We start from the raw sequence: 22,184 nt of genomic DNA, 5'->3' as shown, positions 1-22,184 counted from the left end.
TGAGTGCTCGGCTTGACATCATTACACAGACTTAACTACCGTATCCCACATAAACCATTCTCGGTAACACTTTGCTTGATCTATAAATCTCATAGTTAAAATGGCATCGTAAAAATGACATGGCTCGCGCTAATATCAACCAGTGACAGTTCACTATTTCAAGCTGTCATTATACATACAGTAATGTAAGTTGACCAATCAACAAGTTAGATTTGTTAGACTGTGTAATGTTGCCTCTTGTTATGATTCACTATAAGCTATCATTAGGTTTGTGTACTTGTCATGCTCCGCTTCTGACTTGTATAGCTCAAGTTAAACGTTAGCATGTTCTTCCTCCGTGTCAACAAATCAGTTTATCAATGCTATACTTTATTATTATGTTGTAACACTCATCACTTACTACTGTTTATGTATAACATGATTATATATCAACAAGAAGTTGTTTAAACAAAGAAAGAGACAGTAAGTGATTGGTCGATCCTCTTCCCTCTATCAATCCTGCCGACTCCGAGGGATTCTAGGTGCTGAGGGATTCTAGCTGGGTGTCCCTGTGTAGAACTGAGTTGTAATAGGTTGGAGTCATTCTGAGGCTAAGGGGGAGATTTTTCATTCTTTTTGGGCGGAGTGCTGAGTTTCTGCAGACCTTTAACCTTCTCCAGGAGAGCCGTGACAAAGGCCTGAAGTAAATGAACAATGGAACATTTTGTGAGACACTGAACAATTGTTATTATGCATGTTACTGTATTACAATGTTTTTCTAGAAACTTGGTCAAAACAACGTATGGGAAGTTGGTTTCAGACAGTTATTGCTTTGTTTCAGTGGATCAGTTGACCCAATGCTGGGCTTAAATAAAAGCTTAACAGTAGCAGAGAATAATCTGATAGAATTTCGAACTTACATCTGTAGGTTTGTAACAGTCAACCAGCAAAACCTGCAAAACAATAGGAAGTGAAAGAGGAAATGAACCTCATTCAAGGCCAGATCCTAACTTCAGATCCACATGGGTAACTTCTGCGTAAATCATGTAACGATATCAATGGGAGAATTGCGATCAGCCTGAAGTTAGGATTCAATCCCTCAATACAAAAGGACAATAAGAGATGTGTAGTCAACAATGATTAAGGTTTAATGGTCACCTTGACCCTGGAGGCCCGGTCTCCATCAGTGGGCATATCCAACAGCTCATCCACGTCAATCTCCAACTCTGGAATCTCCTCCTCCTGCAAGAGGCAAAGGGAGAGAGTGATGGTGATAGACAGAAAAGCAGAGAAAATTGAGAAAACAACAGAGAGGGAGGGGACAGGAGGAAAAAACAGTGGTGAATAGATCAGACAGGCTTAGGATCAAACTAAATATTTCTGCACCACAGTCTCACCCCCTGAACATCCTCCACAGGTCCCCAATGTCCCTGGCTTCCCCCCTCTGCTTAACACAACAGGATGGGCTGAACCCCCCCTATGTGGTATGTACTGATAACAATGCAGTGACTTCCTGACCACTGCCTTGCTGTCTACTCAATTGAACATGACAGTAGAAGCCATCACTATAGAAATACAATCTGGTTTCCAGTTCATTGTATTGATGTTTAACTAACTATAGTCTACAGCCCAGGAGCCTATTCACGAGGTCATACTCTGGCACAAGCCTGAGGCCCAGAGTCTGTTGCCTAAATCAAAGGCTGATAAATTACAATATCTCCCACCATATGCCACCTTCTGCTCCTGCCAGGGTCATGATTAGTCCAATTAGCTCTTTACTTGCCCAGATGGTCTCTTTGAGGACCATTTGACATAGGTAATGGTCAATTTCATTACAAGAGCAATAATGTGTCATGTGCAGGTGCTCCATGTTACTACTCAGTCTATAATGTTGACCACTTTGTTCCCACTAACTTATCTGATGCATAGGTGCTACTGCGACCCTTTTATGTGAATAGTTCACGTGTTAACCATGTCAAGATGCCTATATCTCTCCAGTGGTCTGAGGGGTGTTGCCCAAAAAAACCTGTTGTTTACAGGGGTCTTTAAATGAAACCGATTACGTCATACTGGCTGAGGTTGAATGTGCCTCCTGCATTTCCATGGAGCAGCAGAGGGTGGGTGGGAAATCTATCCATAGTCATGTATATTTCCTTTGTTAGAGACAACCAGCTATTACCATTATGTAACATTAAAGTGGTCATATATCATAATCCTACAGAGCAGAGGCTGTACAGTAGTTGCTTTGCAGGTGCGTTGGCCATATTGCTCTGTGCCAAGGCCTACTTATCAATGAATGATGCACACCTTTTATTGGAACAGCACATTCTGTCCATCACTAATTGGGCAGATACCGAATTTCTTCAATTGTTTAGTACAGTATTTCAATGATGTGGCCACACCCTACATGTTGTCTGTAATTCCTATTCATATTTGTTATATTATTGAATTATTGTATTGCCCTAGGTTTTAATATTACTGCAATTCTATAGCATGCATAAACTCCAATCAAAGTAGAGATCATTGAATATTGTACAACAACAAAAAATCTGTCATGGGGAATAGTCTGTGGTACACAATGAATCATAGAATGTGTCATTGCTTACCTCACAGTCATATAAATCCGTTAACTGCTCAATTATCCACTCCTCCAAATTGAGTCGCTTCCTCAGCTCTTTTCTATCGTATTTCACGGTTACCCGCCCTTGCTTCTGGACGACTTCTGTGTCCTCGGTACCGGGAGGCGTTTGGAAATAAACCCGCGCTTGAGCGGTTGAGTCCTGGCTTGTTAATGTTGCCATAGTCCTCCTATGTCCGTCTAGATAAGACTGGTTCGATTTTAGATGGGGTTATTTGGTCTTTCTTATCAGCAGTTTAAATACCGGGTGACGCTATTGTTCTCTCTGACCGAATTTGCATTGTATTTCACCAATTACTGAACTACTCATTAAAATAACGTAAGCTAGAATATTCACGCAAATGCTTCACACTAATTTGCAATTAGCGATGACAAAAGATTACAGGCTGGTGAAAAATAAGTAAGCATTTTGAGGATACAGAGCATTCTCCCTCGTTCAGATGTACAGTCCTATACCCGTGTAGGCAAGGTAGTTGCACCGTCCAAATACGGTATTAGGCCTTGTCACTTGGTACATTCTAACACGCCGTTACATACCAAGTTAAATACTTTGTGCATTTCATTGTACAATGTATCCTACAAAATTCGTATAGATAAAACACATGTTAATAACTGTTATATAATTCATTGTTGCAGACTCCCATACCCCATATTTCTATTTTGGACTATCCCAAGTACCAAATGTCATTGACTGCACCTTTACCCCACCTTTTTATGGATAGTCCACGCAATATGAATGACATATAGGCCTGTAACTGAACAGTGTTTTGTAATTCCCTCCCGAAATTAAGACATAATAATTGCAACATTCAGACTGGGTGGAGTTTAAAGGGCTATAGCCGGCAAATCCAAATGTAATGCATTGGATATACCTTGATACTTGCATATAAAAACAAAATACAGGATAATTAACACATTTCCAGTGTCAAATTTATAAAGAAGGCAATACATTATAAGTGAGAATGCTAACCGTGGAAAAAGCAGATTTACCACCAGAGGGCAGACTGCAACCATTAATCCTATCTTCCTGGGAAGCAAAACCTTATCTGCATTGGCTTTGGTCAGCTGTGTAGTGTTGGATAAGATTTAAACACTTCTTTGGAAATATGGTCCCGAGCCATGTCCTCTATCATCATGCCATATCAATAAAACATGGTCGAAAGGTTACTGAGATACAGTTTGGCCAAGGCACACCTGCTGTGTTGAGCCTTAAGATTTCATCTCTTCTCTCCAGCCAGGCTCATGCTTGACAGTGGAGCCTACAGACAGTATCCTAGCTGAGAATGTGCCTGAGCAAAACCTGTAAATTCCGTCTGTTTATTGCAGTCTGGGGGGGTTCAGAGTTTGAGTGTGCCTCATCCCTTCATCCCTCCTCTTAATGCAGCGTGTCATTGGCTCAGTGGCCTTTTGTATCAGTGATCCCAGAGCTGCATGGTTCTCTAGGGCTGGGTCCCCCCCACCCTCCACGTGCACCCAGTGCAGTTTGGGAAAACATCCTCTAGGGCACAGCTTCCTCCTCCCTACCCATTTTATGTGAATAATCTTTGTAAAGTGAAGATTGCACTGTCCTACGAAAAGCCTATACAAAATACATGAGGTGTTCACAGGAGTGGCTCAGTTGTTTAAAAGTTAATCAGCAAAATGTAGCAAAGTGTAAAAATTTAAAATGAACTTCTTTGACTCTATTAACTCTTCCTTAAGTGGGTGGAAGGGGATTGAGAGTACATCTACCAGGACAGAAAGGCTTTTAGCTTTTCTCTTTTCTCTCAAGTCCCAAAAAGCCAGACAAACATTTACTCTCTAAGCAGAATATACATTTCGTTCCCAACAATCTGACAAGCGTAAGGAGCTGTGGTGCCTTACTGTTCAAGGGCTGCTACTGCGACACTACATGACCTAAATATGTGGACACCTGCTCATCAAACATCTCATTCCAAAATCATGGGCATTAATATGGAGCTGGTCCCCCCTTTGCTGCTATAACAGCCTCCACTCTTATGGGAAAGGCTTTCCACTAGATGTTGCAATCTTGCTGCGGGGACATGCTTCCAATCAGCCACAAGAGCATTAGTGAGGTTGGCCTCGCAGTTGGCGTTACAATTCATCCCAAAAGTGTTTGATGGGGTTGATTTCAGGGCTCTAAGCAGGCCAGTCAAGTTTTTCCAAACCGATCTTGACAAACCATTTCTGTATGGAGCTCGCTTTGTTGCTCGGGGGTATTGTCATGCTGAAACAGGAAAGGGCCTTCCCCAAACTGTTGCCACAAAGTTGGAAGCACAGAATCGTCTAGAATGTCATTGTATGCTATAGCGTTAAGATTTCCCTTCACTGGAACTAAGGGGCCTAGCCCAAATGATGAAAAACAGCCCCAGACCATTATTCCTCCTCCACCAAACTTTACAGTTGGCACTGTGTATTGGTGCAGGTAGAGTTCTCCTGGCATCCGCCGAACCCAGATTAGTCCGTCGGACTGCCAGATGGTGAAGCATGATTCATCACTCCAGAGAATGTGTTTCCACTGCTCCAGAGTCCAATGACGGTGCCACGTTGAAAGTCACTGAGTTCTTCAGTAAGGCCATTCTACTGCCAATGTTTGTCTATGGCAATTGCATGGCTTTGGGCACAATTTTAATACACCTGTCAACAACGGGTGTGGTTGAAATAGCCACATCCACAAATTTAAAGGGGTGTCCACATACTCTTGTATATATAATGTATGATGATCATAAAGTATGTGGGAACTCTAGCAGGGCGTTTATACTTGTTTTAGGCACCAGACGTTTGGGAGAACTAGACATTGATTCTCATCTTAGCTGAATGATGTGTGCTCTATGGCAACCAACTCACCAATATTCAAATGATTACTGAAATGGAAAACATTGGCTCAAGTGGTGAAACATAGTATAGCTGTGTATCATGGTTAACCAAGTGGGATTACTTTAGCCATGTATTTGGGTTGGTTTTCTCTGTGTCTGATTCATCCTCGCTCTTGGAGGTGGCACTATGATGATGACTAACAAGATTCACCATGTGACTCATTGCACAAAACAACCAAGTTAGTTCTGATAAATTCTAATATATTTATATCTATACCCTCTGAAACTCTGCCATGTTCTCTCTGTGGGATGTTAGAGAGAATAAATCACACTTTTGCTCATATGGAAATTATAATGTATTTGTCATGGTTCTGAAGATCATTCAAAAACTCTGCATCTACTTTTGAGAAAGAATAATCTGTGTTGATGAGGAACAGACAGATATTACTGTATATTACTGTACTCTTGATTTAGATATTACTGTATATTACTGTACTCTTGATTTCGATATTACAGTATATTACTGTACTCTTGATTTTGATATTACTGTATTACTGTATATTACTGTACTCTTGATTTTGATATTACTGCATATTACTCTATTCTTGATTTTGATATTACTGTATTAGTGTATATTACTGTACTCTTGATTTTGATATTACTGTATTACTGTATATTACTCTACTATTGATTTTGATATTACAGTATATTACTGTACTCTTGATTTTGATATTACTGTATTACTGTATATTACTGTACTCTTGATTTTGATATTACTGTATTACTGTATATTACTCTACTCTTGATTTTGATATTACAGTATATTACTGTACTCTTGATTTTGATATTACTGTATTACTGTATATTACTGTACTCTTGATTTAGATATTACTGTACTCTTGATTTCGATATTACAGTATATTACTGTACTCTTGATTTTGATATTACTGAATTACTGTATATTACTGTACTCTTGATTTTGATATTACTGCATATTACTCTATTCTTGATTTTGATATTACTGTATTAGTGTATATTACTGTACTCTTGATTTTGATATTACTGTATTACTGTATATTACTCTACTCTTGATTTTGATATTACAGTGTATTACTCTACTCTTGATTTTGATATTACAGTATATTACTGTACTCTTGATTTTGATATTACTGTATATTACTGTACTCTTGATTTTGATATTACTGCATATTACTCTATTCCTGATTTTGATATTACTGTATTACTGTATATTACTCTACTCTTGATTTTGATATTACTGTATATGTAGCGGGTACATGCTATTTTTACTAAACAAAACAGACCCATGTCCCCACTGCAATATTCATTTTCCAATTACATAAGTAATTATATGAAATTGTTTTAATTCGTGACACTGAACAAAACGTGTGCCCTTCGTGTGTCAGATGGCTAACACCTACAGTTTAGATATATGGAACATGACAAGCGTAGTTGTACAGAATGGAATCAATTTCCAATAACCACTATGTGCAAGTGATCCGCTGACCCTTGAGTTGCTCATGAATTGCTGCCGTGGCAACTGTGATGGATGACAGTGAATTTACAGTGGATGTGGTTGTCACTGCGGTGCAGGTGAAAATACAGCTGGCAATAACAGAGCTTAGCTCAGGTCACCGTATCATAATGTTTTCATCATATTTAGCTCCCGCTGTTAGCTTCTGTTCATTTGTTGGGTATTTTATTAGGATCCCCATTAGCTGTTGCAGAAGCAGCAGCTACTCTTCCTGGGATCCACACACAACATGAAACATAATATAGAATGACATAATACAGAACATTAATAGACAAGAACAGCTCAAGGACAGAGCTACATACATTTTTTTTAAAGGCACACGTAGCCTACATATCAATGCATACACACAAACTATCTCGGTCACATAGGGGAGAGGCGTTATGCTGTGAGGTGTTGCTTTATCTGTTATTTGAAACCAGGTTTGCTGTTTATTTCAGCAATATGAGATGGTAGTAAGTTCCATGCAATAAGGGCTCTATATAAAACGGTACGCTTTCTTGAATTTGTACTGGATTTGGGGACTGTGAAAAGACCCCTGGTGGCCTGTCTGGTGGGATAAGTGTGTGTGTCAGAGCTGTGTGTAAATTGACTATGCAAACAATTTGGGATTTTCAACAGATTCATGTTTCTTATAAAAATAAGTGATTGCAGTCAGTCTCTCCTCAACTCTTAGCCAAGAGAGACTGGCATGCATAGTGTTTATATCAGCCCTCTGATTACAATGAAGAGAAAGACGTACCGCTCTGTTCTGGGCCAGCTGCAGTTTAACTAGGTCTTTCCTTGAAACACTGGACCACACGACTGGACAATAATCAAGATTAGACAAAACTAAAGCCTGCAGGACTTGCTTTTTGGAGTGTGGTGTCAAAAAAGCAGAGCATCTCTTTATTACGGCTAGACCTCTCCCCATCTTTACAACCATTGAGTCCATATGCTTTGACCATGACAGTTTACAATCTAAGGTAACGCCAAGTAATTTAGTCTCCTCAACTTGTTCAACAGCTACACCATTTATTGCCAGATTCAGCTGAGGTCTAGAACTTAAGGAATGATTTGTACCAAATACAATGCTCTTAGTTTTAGAGATGTTCAGGACCAGTTTATTACTGGCCACCCATTCCAAAACAAAGTGCAACTCTTTGTTAAGGGGTTCAGTGACTTCATTAGCTGTGGTTGCTGATGCATGTATGGTTGAATCATCAGCATATATGGACAATGTAACTGAAGGAGCTCAACAAAGAATAAACATACTGTACATTAAACACAAGTAAAAGCAGATTTTGGTAGCTAATCCTTACAGAATCCACTCAAACTACAGGTAAAAACCAGGAAGTTTCATTTGAGGCAGAATCCTTTTCTCAGGATGAAATACTTGTTGCTGGTGTCGATGAGGGGGCTTTTCCAAACTTCTTTCAAAGGCTAAAAGAAACAGTGTTGCATAACAATACTAATCCTAAACACAAATGCTGGGAGACATGAATCCACTTGGGTGGTGAGGATCTATGTGGATTGGATACGCCAGTGTTGGGGATGGGTACACTGCACGCTCAGAGAGGGAGGGAGGGAGGGAGGGAGGGAGGATGGGGGATCTCCCATGCAAAGGCAGCCGTGAGAAGGCTCACTTGACAGTCCAAAGGCGCTTAGCCATCACTGAGAAAAAGCTGCTTTTCCTATGGGTGAAGCCGCACATTAATATGCAGAGAATTTATTAACTAGCAGCCATACGTCTGAGTTCAGCTCTTGTCCAGGTCTGGTAGTTGATGTGCCAGAACTCTCCATCATCACAGCAATATGAATATATCTTTGAGTCTGGGACTGACACACAAACAGTTTCCACACAAAAATAGATGAAAAGACCAGAAAAGATCCAGATAGACAAGAGATGCAATACTCCCACTGAACTGGTGGTTGTGGCAGTATTGTCAGTGGGCCACAAATAGGCTGGCCACAAACAGGCAAATAACAGTGCAGTACAACAGTGGTGTGCAGAACGACATCCCGGAATGCACAACTAGTCGGTTTGTTGTCACGGATGGGCTATTGCAGCAGACGACCACACCGGGTTCCACTCCTATCAGCTAAAAACAAGAAGAAGAATGATTTCCTGGCACACATTAGGTCTCTTGATACGAATTTAAACAACATTTCTATGCCCAGAAGAATTCAGGCTGTTCTGGAGTTAAAGGGGGGTCCTACCCGGGGGGTCCTGTACCTCAGTCACTATTAGAGTTGTTACAGTATCTCCACTAATATCATCTACAATTATTTTGCTACTATTCCCCTATCACCCTGGCCTAGTCGTATCTCTTTATAGTCATGTTTTGACAAGTTTCTGCTGCAGTGTTCTGAAGTAATTGAATTAATAGGGGTATTTACGGCCCTGGGAGGCTTCCATCCTCTGTTTTAATTTCTTTCTGCAATTCAGACATTTCTCTCTTCTTCCTTTCCCTTTCCCTCCCTTTCTCTCTCTAATGACTGTTTTGCACTGCTGTGCACTTCTCCTGTCTTTGGGGGAATAAGTCTGGGTCGGAAACCATCTGTCAGACATTCTGGTAACACCGGATCTTAGAAAGCAATATCATGTCTCTCCCCATTCATGCATGCATTTTCTTTTCATTAAAACGTAGTTTCTGCTTTTTTGGACCTTTTTATATCGCATCTAGAGTCAGGACTAAATCCCTTCTTTTTTTGTATTCATTTAGCTAACCCTCCGTAAATGTGTTTTATTGGGTCCAATTAGCAGGACTGAGATAAATGTTAGTAATAAATATTCATGAATATTGGAGTTGCATAACACACACTAACTCACTCATCACTCACTCTTTGTTGGGAAGTATATGCACCCAGAGCCCGATTCAGACTTAAGATAAGTAGACTTAACACGGACTTAAGTCAATAAAACATAGACTTAGGGCAGAAGTATCGGGGAAGATCCGCGTTATAGGCTATGTATCACTGCCTGGTACGGCAACTGCACCTCCAGCAACCGCAGGGCTCTCCAGAGGGTGTTGCGGTCTGCCCAACGCATCACCGAGGGCACACTGCCCGCCCTCCAGGACACCTACAGCACACAATGTCACAGGAAGGCCAAAAAGATAATTAAGGACATCAACCAACTGAGCCATGGCCTGTTCAGCCCGCTATCATCCAGAAGGCGAGGTCAGTACAGTTGGGACCGAGAGATTGAAAAACAGCTTCTATCTCAAGGCCATCAGACTGTTAAATAGCCAACAATAGCCGGCTACCACCTGGTTACTCAACTCTGCACCTTAGAGGCTGCTGCCCCATATACATAGACATGGAATTACTGGTCACTTTAATAATGGAACACTAAATCAAATCAAATCAAAATGTATTGGTCACATACACATGATTAACAGATGTTAATGCGAGTGTAGCGAAATGCTTGTGCTTCTAGTTCCGACACTGCAGTAATATCTAACAAGTAATCGAACAATTCCACAACAACTACCTTATACACACAAATATAAAGGGATGGAATAAGAATATGTACATATAAATATTTGTCACTTTAATAATGTGCACATACTGCTTTACTAATTTCATATGTATATTATATTGTATTTTAGTCAATGCCACTCCGACATTGCTCGTCCTAATATTTATATATTTCTTAATTACATTATTTTACTTTTAGATTTGTGTGTATTGTTGTGTATCGTTAGATACTACTGCACTGTCGGAGCTAGGAACACAAGCATTTCGCTACACCCGCAATAACATCAGCTAAATATGTGTATGTGACCAATCAAATGTGATTTGATTTATAGCTCATTAGAAATGTAAAGGCAACGTTCCTGCGTTCGCGGACACGTTAAACGCTGCATATGTCGGCTCAATCGGGTTACCTTGAAATCTTTACGCGGCTCTTCCGCCATACTGATGGAATCCAGACGTTAGTTAATAGGCCCTCATAGACCAGAATACAGAATACAGCACTATGGGGGGCTGCTGGTATCAAAACACCCCCCAGGGGGAAAGGAGTTCCAATGACGGACCTTAAGGTTATTATAGCTGGGGGTGGTGTGGAGGTGGACGGTTGTCAAAAACATTTGCTGAAAAACAGTTAGTGAGAGAACGAGGGTAAATTGACATATAAATACATCCCAAGATTTATGCCCATTGGTTGAGCGAGAGGAAGGTGATAATTGCAAGAGTGAGCCCATATGTTAAACCGCAAGCGTGCGGAATGTGCATAATTGTGCCGTGCTTATAGGCTATAGGGTAAATAGGTGAATGACATTCCGCACATGGCTAATAGGAAGGAGGAGAATAAACAAGATGATCATTTGTATGCCTTCCCACTAAGCCCGTAGAATAGGAAACAAAGTGAATTATGTTATGTTTACTGGATGATGTTAAACGAGCATTCAGACCAGCCTTCCTGATTGAACTTCCGCAAACTACATGACAATTACTGAATTACCACTTGGTGTTGAATAGGTATTTCTGTCAAATAGTATTTCATAAAACCAAGGCCAGATTATCGCAGCATTGCTGAAAAGACAAACTGGCCAGCCAAATATAGCAATATCAACTGAGAGAGTTCAGAGCATAGCGCCACACTAATATAATACAGAGCACAACACAAACAGTGCATCTCTCAAAAGACTCTTTACATAGGAAGTTGCACTACATCATATAAATAAATATGCCATTATATCATACAGTTGTTGTGCTGCTAAACTTTCCTCATGGGGACTCTATCCTAGGGCATCCGCCCCTGGGTTCAGTCTCTCCTACTCTATTCCTGAGTTCTTTTGAGCTCCCTCTTTCTCTTTCTGGGTTCAGGCTCTCCCAGTCTATCCCTGAGCTCTCTCTCTCTCATGCTATCTCTCTCTCTCGCTCTCTCTCTGTGTTCAGGCTCTCCGAGTCTATTCCTGAGCTCTCTCTCTCTCTCTCTCTCGCTCCCTCGCTCTCTCGTTCTCTCTCTGCGTTCAGGCTCTCCGAGTCTATTTCTGAGCTCTCTCTCGCTCACCCTCTCGCTCTCTCGCTCTCTCTCACTCTCTCTCTGCGTTCAGGCTCTCCGAGTCTATTCCTGAGCTCTTTCTCTCTCACCCTCTCGCTCTTTCGCTCTCTCGTTCTCTCTCTGCGTTCAGGCTCTCCGAGTCTATTTCTGAGCTCTCTCTCGCTCACCCTCTCTCGCTCTCTCTCGCTCTCTCTCTGCGTTCAGGCTCTCCGAGTCTATTCCTGGGGTCCCTCTCTCTGCATTCCAACAATATGACATTCCTAATCAAAAATCAAGAGATAGCTATTTTGGTTTGAATGCGAACTGCTTCACAATAGCTAATTTACTCTATATGCTGTGAGTCAGAGTGAGAGAGAGACGAGGAGAATGACCTTAAATGGAAATTACAACCAACACGCCCACCTCACTGCACTGACACCAGACAACGCAATGACAGAAAGACAATGACTCTTTGAGAGGTTGCCTAGCAACAAGAAGTACTAAAAATACATGCAGAGGTGCGCACTTTATATTGCCTGTATTTGCTACAAGTATATGAATAAATGTATTATACACACTCTGAAGTATAAGCACATAAACTTTTGTTGTTGCCTAGTGACCAGAGAAATCCTTTTGAAGCTACAGAGCAGGAAACCTCCTTCCCAGGGGCGCCCCATACCTGAGGGAACCAACAGGCTACTGATGTCTCTGTATGACAAATGTTCCTTTCCTACAGTATTTCTGTCCCAAAACAAATCTGACTGAGGACAATATCAACAACATAAATATGAAGGATGCACTGTGACGTTGTGTTTTTCTGTGATTTCTGTGTCGTATCCAATAGACCATAATGAATAATACATGCGTTCCTGTGCTACCTAGTAGTCTTTTGATTGTTCATATTGACTATACATTCTCTTGAAATTGAATTGTGATTTTTACCCTCCTGTGCTGTGCTTGGTGTCAAACCAACTCTTGATACTGAAAACCGTCTGGAATAACAATTGAGCTGTGACATTTGACATCTGGCTGCAGCAGGCGAAGCATCTAAATGACTGAAATGCATTGCTACTCTCATAGATAAGAGAGAGATCATTAAATAGCATTCCACTGATGAGACACCATAGTAACCAGCATCGACTGGGTAATAGGGGAAAAGACCAAGTGATAAAGAGGGGATTGGAGGGAAGAGGGAATCGTGCCAGGTGCTGCAGGGTACACAGGTGCCATGGTTTCACTCCAACAGAGTCACAGTTGCCCAAATTGAGGCGTTCTGTGGCTTAATTTGCATAACTTTGACTTTAGTCGTGGCCTCCAGGATCTTATTTGAGAAACACAGACATTCAGTCGAGGCAGATTTACTATCCCCACAGTTGATTTCAGTTACACGCTACCAGAGTTGGGGACTTGCGTCTCAGACTTGAGTTACACCTAAGGCGCAAAAATACAGATTTGTGACTTGAGTCGGACTATGACTTCAGAACTGACTCAGATTTGTGCTTGATAACTCTGAGACTGAATTAAAATGTGTTCTAATACTGTTCAGTGAATTAAATCCAAATACCAGCTAAGGTTAACTAACTACATGTAACTAATCAACTACAGGAATTCTTGTAGATTTTTCCATGCAGGATTCCTGTAAGATTTCTGTAGGATTCCTGTAAGATTTCTGTAGGATTCCTGTAGAATGCTCACTCTACTTGAAGCTGCTGTCGCAGCACAAGGATCTACATCAAAGAAAAGTGGTTAACGTCAGAGACATCCCTCCTTGTTACAGACCTGGAAAATGTATTGTCTGTGGGGAAACGGGGACTCCACTGAGATGGTTAGAGTAAAAGGTTATCAATTCCCTGCTTGTGGTGTGTAATCCATTGGGATGCCTAACCACAACAAGCAACATGAAAACTTCCTGGAGCATATGTTCCAGGTTGATCAGAGCAGATGGAGGAGGGTGAGGAAATGAGGACGCAGAGACTATGCTTAATGATTATGTAATGTAAGAAAAGTTATTTATGGACACTCTTACGGTGAATAAAAATCGAACAGTGAGAGAGCAATGAATGGGTCAGGTGTGGCATACTCTTAGAAAAAAAGGGGCTATCTAGAACCTTAAAGGGTACTTGGGCTGTCCCCATAGGAGAACCCTTTGAAGAACCATTTTTGGTTGCAGGTAGAACCCGTTTGGGTTCCATATGTAACCTTTTTACAGAGGGTTCAACATGGAACCCAAAGGGTTTTTTACCTGGAACCAAAAAGGGTTCTACCTGGAACCAAAAAGCTTTCTCCTATGGGGACAGCCAAAGAACCCTTTTGGAATCTTTTTTTCTAAGAGTGCAGTAACTGGGTTAATGAACCTACTCAGTCATACAGTGGTACCCAGTCAAGCACATTCTTTTACACTGCCAAATGTAGTTCAAATTTACCAAAACAATGTTTACCGATGTGAATCAATAAGAACCGTAGCGGCTTACTGATTCAAACACGCTTTCTCTCTGCAGGGGACTGCATTTTTTACGTATCCTGTAAGCTCAGCCACCAGTTATGATTGAAAAGGGATCCGAGTCCCGATTAAGGAATAAACCAAACTCAATTTTGAGAAATGATAAATAAACAACTTTTATTTCCATTGATCATACATTTAGCGTGCATATTAATCCAAATAAAAGCATCAATGATCATGTAACTATGAATACATCTAGAAATGATAAGAATGTATCGGAGGATCCTAGATTTCAAACATAAGGTCTACACACTGTCCTTATGCAAATTATAGGAAGGTTTGGCAATCATTTGTTTGTGGTCTTTTTTTCATAACAGTACAGTATTGTCATAGTTCTTCTGTTACCATTTTCAAACCTGTATATTGGAATGTATGTGCTATGTTCAGGAAATAAACGAATGCTTAGGCTTTCAAAACGTTGTTTCTACTACGATGCAGTGCTTTGACATGTAGCAGTAATATGTTCAAAGCCTGAACGTGACGGTGACTAAACATTTTTTTTTTGAGAGGATTCCTTGGAACATAACTCAGAAGTGTAGACATTTCATCATTGAAATCCATACCCCCTTGGGTAAACATTTTTTGATGGTATAAAGGCATGCCTTCCATCAAACTCTGAAGACAAGAAGTACAAATACCTTGAATTATCCACAACAATGCGCTCGCACACTCATACAAAACTTTAGGAAAAAATTAGCTTCAACATGGTCCCAAATGTATATTTCAAAGCACACTTTTCAAAAAGCAGGAAAACTCTGGCAGGTCTTGTCTCACATTGATTAGTGTCCTGTAAAAAAAAAAAAGGCTATTGGAAGAAGTCCTTACAAGACTAAGAGGTTGTCCCCAGACGGAGTCTGGGTCAGGGAACCAGGCAGTGTTATTCATATGTTGCTGTGCTTAGCTTGGAATCACATCGAGACTTTCACTCATGATGATAGCCGTATTAAAATGTTACATACAATACTTCAAAATGTTTCTATCATTCAATTCTTCACTCGATACATGCAAAACAACACACTCATGATCTCACTCTCCCACATGTACACAACTAGAAGGAGTATTAGGAGTATTATCTTTTACATGATATACAATAAATAGTTTGAGATAATAAATATGAACATTAATCTTATTAACAAACACCAACAGCTTTGTTCAACTGATCTCCATTTCCTGAATAGCATCTGACATTATTTTTTGCTCTCAGTGGCTGCTAATTCTAATGCAGTACCATGCAAACTGTAGTTCTTCCACTTCACAACCCCCATCACAAGTTCGCTTTTCAAACCGTGTTCCAAGATAATATATGGCAATGTTTTATCTACAAACACTTAGATTTTTCAAACATCTTTACTATCTTGGCATCATTTCCCCCCCAAAAAAATCCACAAGACAACCACATGACGTTGTTGAAAAATAAGAGAGAGGGTTAGGATGAGGGTGGAGGAGGAAGTAGTCAATGTTCAGGGCAGAGGCTGAGAATCTTCATGGGAATGATTGTGCTTGGTGGGCATCAGGGGTTAGAGAGTTGATCAACCAGGAACCAACGTTAAGACATGGGGAGAGGGAATATCTGATCCGGCTCTGATCTCTGAGTCAGTGTGCGTCATCTCCAAGACATTCAGACTGATTAACTAGGGCCGTACTCTATCTGAATGCAGAGATGCAGGAGAGAGGCAGTGGGGCTAAAATAGCTAAGGGTTCAGGATAGGCTATAAACAAAACGGGAGCATTCTCAGAAAAGTCAAGGGTCATTTTATTTCCCTCGTTTGTGCAGACAGCCTGGTTAGATAAAGCTACGCCTCAAGGCATGAGTCCTCCCAAGATATACATCAAGTCATTAGCTGGTCCCAGTATGCTTCCAACAGAATGACTAAGGCTTCCATCCACGTCATTGTAAATGGGATAGAAGTCTTCAGAGTCAAGTAACCACTGTAGCAATAATAATAACAATAGAAATACTTCATAACACTCAGAAAAGTACACAGAAATGAGCGGGATAGACATGTAAACAATTGGAGACAAGCTTTCTCCTTCAACCTCTCTCTCTCTCTCTTTCTCTCTCTCTCTGTCTCTCAGAAGCCTGGCACGTGGCAGTAGGCCTCCAGGGAGGCCAGCATGATGTAGAGGAGCCAGAGGGAGAAGAAGAAGAGGGAGGTGAGGAGTTTCGCGGTCCGCGGGCCCCCCAGTTCACCCCCTGCCACCCCGGCCCGGCGGCGGTACATCAGCACCAGGACGCACACGAACGCCATGATGGTGAACAGGGTGACGGAGAATGCCAGCGAGCCTGGCTGCACAAGGAATTTCTTGCCCTTGGTCTTCCAGTAGACGGCCGCGATGGTCCACGCCACACCGATGCCCAGGAACACATTCACTGCATTACTGCCTGTCACATTGCCGATGGAGGCGTCAGCGTACTGGTCTTGGATGGCCGCCACTTTACTGGCAAAGGTGTCTGAGAGAACATGCAGGAAGCAGAAATAGCTGGTTAGAAAACAGTGATTCTGGCACGGTTTAAAATTGGGACAACAGAGGCAGATACAGCCCAGAGAAAGACTGATAGAGAGAGACTACACAGAGATAGACAAGCGCCCACCTGGAACGGAAGTACCCAGGGCCACAAATACGACGGCAGTGACAGAGTCCTTGAGCCCCACTGTGCAGCCAAAATGAGAGGCCAGGTCCCCGGTCACAGCCGTCAGTACACCAATCAGGGAGATGGACACAAAGAAGCAGGCCCAGCCGTTCCAGTACTCTGTGGGCGGGACAAAGGCGAACAGAACCTTCCAGAACACTGTGAGGAAGTGCATGATGTAGTCGAAACAGGACGGCAGGCGCTCCTCCCCACTCTCCTCCTCATCATCATCACCTGGGAGAGAGAACGAGAGAGGTGTTTACACCGTTTCAAAATTCATGATCCTTTTGTTGCTTCAACTTGTATCTATAAATTCTCAAACAGCAACTTGCATGTCTGTGACTTCATTACCGCTCCTAAAGTAGTGTGACTTCTCTGCCCTGAACAACACACCTCTGACTCTCCGTTAATGCAAGAGCATGCAGCTTTAATGAGTCTGCCCCAGAGATGGTATGTGAAGGAGAGAGAGGCACTCACCTGCACTGACAGTGACAGCATTGACAAACTGCTCTCTCCAGCTACTGCTGCCCACCACCAGAGCAAGGTTAGTCTTCTTGATCAGCTTATCCACTGTGTTCTACACACACACACACACATGAACAAACACACAAACACACACACACAAACAAACACACAAACACACACACACATGAACAAACACACAAACACACACACGAACAAACACAAACACACACGAACAAACACACACACACACGAACACACGAACAAACAAAAAAGCAAGAAAATAACGACAATCCGATTTCAGCTATCGTAAAATAGAGTTATCAATTCATAGAATGGACAGAGAACTGTTGTATGGGGTGGATGAGGTCAGGGTTGGTCTGATGTTTATGCGGTGTGCAATGTCATCTTGCCCTGTTTGTTTACTACATTTGTTTGTTTAGTAATCTTTAACAGAGGGCAAAGACGCATCTGTTGGTTTCAGTGCAGATGATCTGACTGGTCTTTCTTTAATAAATATCATGCTGCAGAGACGGGATTAGACTGGGGGGGGCAGATGAGGACAGAAGGGAACAGAATAGAAAGGACTGCGCGTATGTGGGGGTTTGTTTTTGTGGGTTACCTTGAACTCGTAGGACTCCTCAATCACCACCTCCAGCTTGGTGTGTTCTCCTAGGCTGGGACAGCCCATCTTGGACACCTCCTCCTCATCAGTTCCTGCTGGCTTGTTGTCATTGGAGTCTCCTGTGAAGCAGAGGAACAATTCAATATCAACCTATCCTTACCTACTGCTATATAGCATGTATCGGTATACAAAAATGCTATGTAATTGACTTATCAAATGAATGCTCTGAGAATAAACAGTATACCAATGCATCGATACACAGAGTTCTGTGAGGGGGGGGGGAGTAAAAATGTTTTTCTCGTGGGTATCACGTTGCAGGACAACGGCACTGAGAATATTAAATCAGTGTGTGTATATATGTCTTTTTGTGTGTTACTGAGGCTTTCATCTGTATAGAAAACGTTAAATATAATGTTTGAAAGTAAGAAAGCAACATAACTATATTTGGAATAAAATCAATTACTGGTTAAGGATGTCATGTGTTGTGATTCTATGTGCCACAACCTTATTACTTACAACATGGAACTGCCGAGGTCAAATAAAACCTACAGCCCTTCCACAACTACCATTCTATCCTTATATACAGCCGTTGTGTTTTTCCAATGACTGATCGTGTGAAACAGAACATTTGTGACTGACAGAGATAACGTGGGGCTGCTCCTTTTGCTCTGCACTGACCGTGTTTCCGTCCAATCTCCAGCAGCACAGGTTCCCCCAGCTTGATGATGAAGGTCTTGTTCTTCTCATACTCCTCATCATCAATGACCTTCACCTCCAACAGCTTCCTGCAGACGGGGGACAGACAGAGAAAAGCATGTTGGGTAAGAACCAGTTAGCTCTTTCGAAGGAGAGAAAGATGGGGACAGAGAAGGGGGAAGGGGCAGAGGTGAGGAAGGGCAGAGAAATAGATAAGGGGTGGTGAATAGCAGAGTGGAGCGATGAGAGAAAACAGCTTGCCATCCTGTTTTTTTCCTTCCTTTGACTGGAGGAGAAAGTGAGAGTGATAGAAAGAGGAGAGCAGGGTGGGCTGCACAGATGTCCAGGATGCTAGTAATTAGGGTTCATTAATAATGAAGAAAGCCACTAAGGCAGACAGGGACAGAGACACTGCTGGGAACAAACAATTAAGCAGTTAAGCCATTCACATTATGGCCACGATGCACAAACACACACACACACCACCCCTAATTTTCCTCCAACCTTACCACTAGCTACCTTTTAAATTCATGTGTCTGAGCCTTATCACGTAAATGTAATTCACTATCGTCCTTTCTATCTCGCCCTCTAACCCAGACTCGTTGCTTAAGCCCTCACAGAGGTCACTTTAACTACATTTAATAAGAAATCGTCTGTATTGGTTGGCACGGTATTTATCTCATGACTTCCCCCCCACCCCTCACTGCTCTCTCTCTCTATCTCTCTGTTTCCTTGATTAGATTCCAGTGACCCAAAAAGCCTGTCGGTGTGGTGACTCATATCAGTGTAAATGTGTCTAATGCAGCCTTGTCGCTCACTGGACTATTCCCATGGGTGGCTGAGCTCTGAGCTCCACTCCCTCCGCATGCCAGCCAAACACTTCAGAGCCAAGCTGATAGTGGTGGATAGCTATCAGAGAGGCCTATCAGCCCATGTTAAGACTGCAGGGCTGGCTCCAGCAGATGGGCCAAGCCACACAGCGTAGAGATAAGAATAGACCTGGATCCATTGTGATCCTATGCCCAGCAGAACTCTGGTACACACAGATGAGAGCAGGTGACAACTCTCCCTGTCGACACACTCCACACACAGACTGACGGGCCATCCCAGAAACCAGGCAGAGGTGCACACAGCCTGATGGAGACGGATGATGAGAACAGGAGGAATGAGAGCGAGCAGGAAAGCTGCATTTGTGCAGTTAACGTATTAAGCAGGAGGCCCTGGTCCGACACTATGGCCTTCAGGTATTGAATGGCACTGTTATTCACTGGAGCAAAAACTCTAACAGACACGTGCGCAAAGACACACACACTGTAAATAGGTAAATAAACAGGTAAATATAAATATATATAGGTAATTAACCACTCCACACACGTGCAAATTGACTTACTCCCCTGAGTACATCGCAACAGAACGCTCGCATTGAGCAGAGCAGTGAACCAAATAGCGAGCACGAGATTTTGCATAGTGTCTAACGAACCTACTGATATTTGACATGTTTTGAATGTTGATAGATACAAAATGTTATTATGGAGTGTGAAATAAATGTTTTTGGTGAATTCTAATGTGCACGCAGATAGTAGCCTAGGGTAGACTGTGTGAAAAAGTACAGCTACAGATTGAATTCCGTTTTTTTTTTTCTTTCATCAGAGCCACTGTTTGTTTTTATAAAACTTAAATTACATTTGTGGTGATTTAGAGTTTGGCCTCTTTCCGGGTACGCCTGCGATAAATCAACCAATTAGAGAACAAACTCTCCCGTTGCATTTGATTGCAGCCATCACGACTGAAGTAGTTACAAGATCATGTTCTGAATAAATACAATTGCACCACTCAGAATATTAAATGGCAATTCCACGGTAACGGAATTACGCTTTGACTCAGCGTCTTCATGTTAAAATGTATGCCAAACAAAAATCCACTGACTTAAATGTTTAACAAAACATACAAATCTATGCACAAGGCATACTTTTAACAACTTCCACTGAAAAAATGTACAAAAATGAATTTAACTGTGCAGATACAAACTTTGGTAACGTAATAATGGTAAAATCTCCCTCAGGTTTTTAATGCAAAATCACGTAAAAGCTGGGGTGTCAGCTATGACATGGCACCTTGAGTTTGAATTACATCATGGGTCCCTGATCTGTACTACACAGAAATGCATAACTATGGGTATGAATGTCATTCTCCTCATGTTTCACAAGTTTGGACATCACAGCACAGCACAGCACAGTAGAGAACAGTAAAGTAGAGTATACTCTACTCTATTGTACTATACTCTACCTTTCTGTACTATACTCTATTGTACTGTATTGTATTGTACTGTGCTATCCAAATGTGAAACATACGTCTATGATAGGTTCAGATTTGGTCCAGTCCGGCCCTTCAGTGGGCCTTAACAACAAGGCCAGGGTGGACTGAGCAAATTTCAACTACTTTTCAACGTCCATGGACGTCCCGTGTTGGTCGGTGCTCAGTGGGTGAGGATGCTGGTTAAATTAAATGGAAAGAGAGGGGGCTCATGGGTAGGTGTCAGTAGGAGCTGGGAGAGGTGACATTAACTGGAAGGAGAGAGAAGAGAGAGAGGGGTTGTCCAGACACAGACTGTTTTAACACTTGGTTTGACCTCCAGAAAACAGAAAGAGAAAGAAAACAGCTATGAGCTGAACATAACAGTATGACAGTGGAAGAGAGGACAGTAACAGGAGACACTATGAGCTGAACATAACACTATGACAGTGGAAGAGAGGACAGTAGCAGGAGACACAATGAGCTGAACATAACAGTATGTCAGTGGAAGAGAAGACAGTAGCAGGAGACACTATGAGCTGAACATAACAGTATGTCAGTGGAAGAGAAGACAGTAGCAGGAGACACTATGAGCTGAACATAACAGTATGACAGTGGAAGAGAGGACAGTAACAGGAGACACTATGAGCTGAACATAACAGTATGTCAGTGGAAGAGAAGACAGTAGCAGGAGACACTATGAGCTGAACATAACAGTATGTCAGTGGAAGGGAGGACAGTAGCAGGAGACACTATGAGCTGAACATAACAGTATGTCAGTGGAAGAGAAGACAGTAGCAGGAGACACTATGAGCTGAACATAACAGTATGTCAGTGGAAGAGAAGACAGTAGCAGGAGACACTATGAGCTGAACATAACAGTATGTCAGTGGAAGGGAGGACAGTAGCAGGAGACACTATGAGCTGAACATAACAGTATGTCAGTGGAAGAGAGGACAGTAGCAAGAGACACAATGAGCTGAACATAACAGTATGTCAGTGGAAGGGAGGACAGTAGCAGGA

The 22,184-nt window shown here is 41.9% G+C and overlaps 2 protein-coding genes across 2 annotated transcripts in view; both read right to left on the bottom strand.

Moving 5' to 3' along the window:
- Positions 1–131: 131 nt before the first annotated feature.
- ppp1r14ba (protein phosphatase 1, regulatory (inhibitor) subunit 14Ba) lies at positions 132–3,072 on the bottom strand. Its single transcript, XM_014196463.3, has 4 exons — positions 2,586–3,072; positions 1,138–1,221; positions 900–932; positions 132–677 (listed from the first exon to the last, which is right to left on the bottom strand). The coding sequence occupies exons 1-4, from the start codon at positions 2,778–2,780 to the stop codon at positions 591–593; spliced, it is 399 nt and encodes a 132-aa protein (XP_014051938.1). The 5' UTR covers positions 2,781–3,072; the 3' UTR covers positions 132–590.
- Positions 3,073–14,544: 11,472 nt separating this feature from the next.
- slc8a4a (solute carrier family 8 member 4a) overlaps positions 14,545–22,184 on the bottom strand; it is a 48,589-nt gene continuing 40,949 nt past the window's right edge. Inside the window, exons 5-9 of the mRNA XM_014196458.3 lie at positions 18,852–18,958; positions 18,171–18,292; positions 17,564–17,663; positions 17,048–17,320; positions 14,545–16,906 (exon numbers count right to left, since the gene is read on the bottom strand). Coding sequence (XP_014051933.1) covers positions 16,527–16,906; positions 17,048–17,320; positions 17,564–17,663; positions 18,171–18,292; positions 18,852–18,958 — 982 coding nt within the window. The 3' untranslated portion in view covers positions 14,545–16,526. The remainder of the gene's footprint in view (positions 16,907–17,047; positions 17,321–17,563; positions 17,664–18,170; positions 18,293–18,851; positions 18,959–22,184) is intronic.

The sequence above is a fragment of the Salmo salar genome, chromosome 04, assembly GCF_965601325.2.
Source record: "Salmo salar chromosome 04, fSalSal1, whole genome shotgun sequence".
NCBI lineage: Eukaryota > Metazoa > Chordata > Actinopteri > Salmoniformes > Salmonidae > Salmo > Salmo salar.
Note: the sequence above shows the minus strand (reverse complement) of the source record. Positions and strands in the feature narration are given on the sequence as shown.

Coding starts and splice junctions, on each gene's coding strand:
- ppp1r14ba (XM_014196463.3), bottom strand. CDS start 2,780: ATGGCAACATTAACAAGCCAGGACTCAACCGCTCAAGCGCGGGTTTAT. Junction 1,222..2,585: donor CGGATTTATATGACTGTGAG/GTAAGCAATGAC, acceptor TGCCTCTTGCAG/GAGGAGGAGATTCCAGAGTT. Junction 933..1,137: donor ACCGGGCCTCCAGGGTCAAG/GTGACCATTAAA, acceptor ATTGTTTTGCAG/GTTTTGCTGGTTGACTGTTA.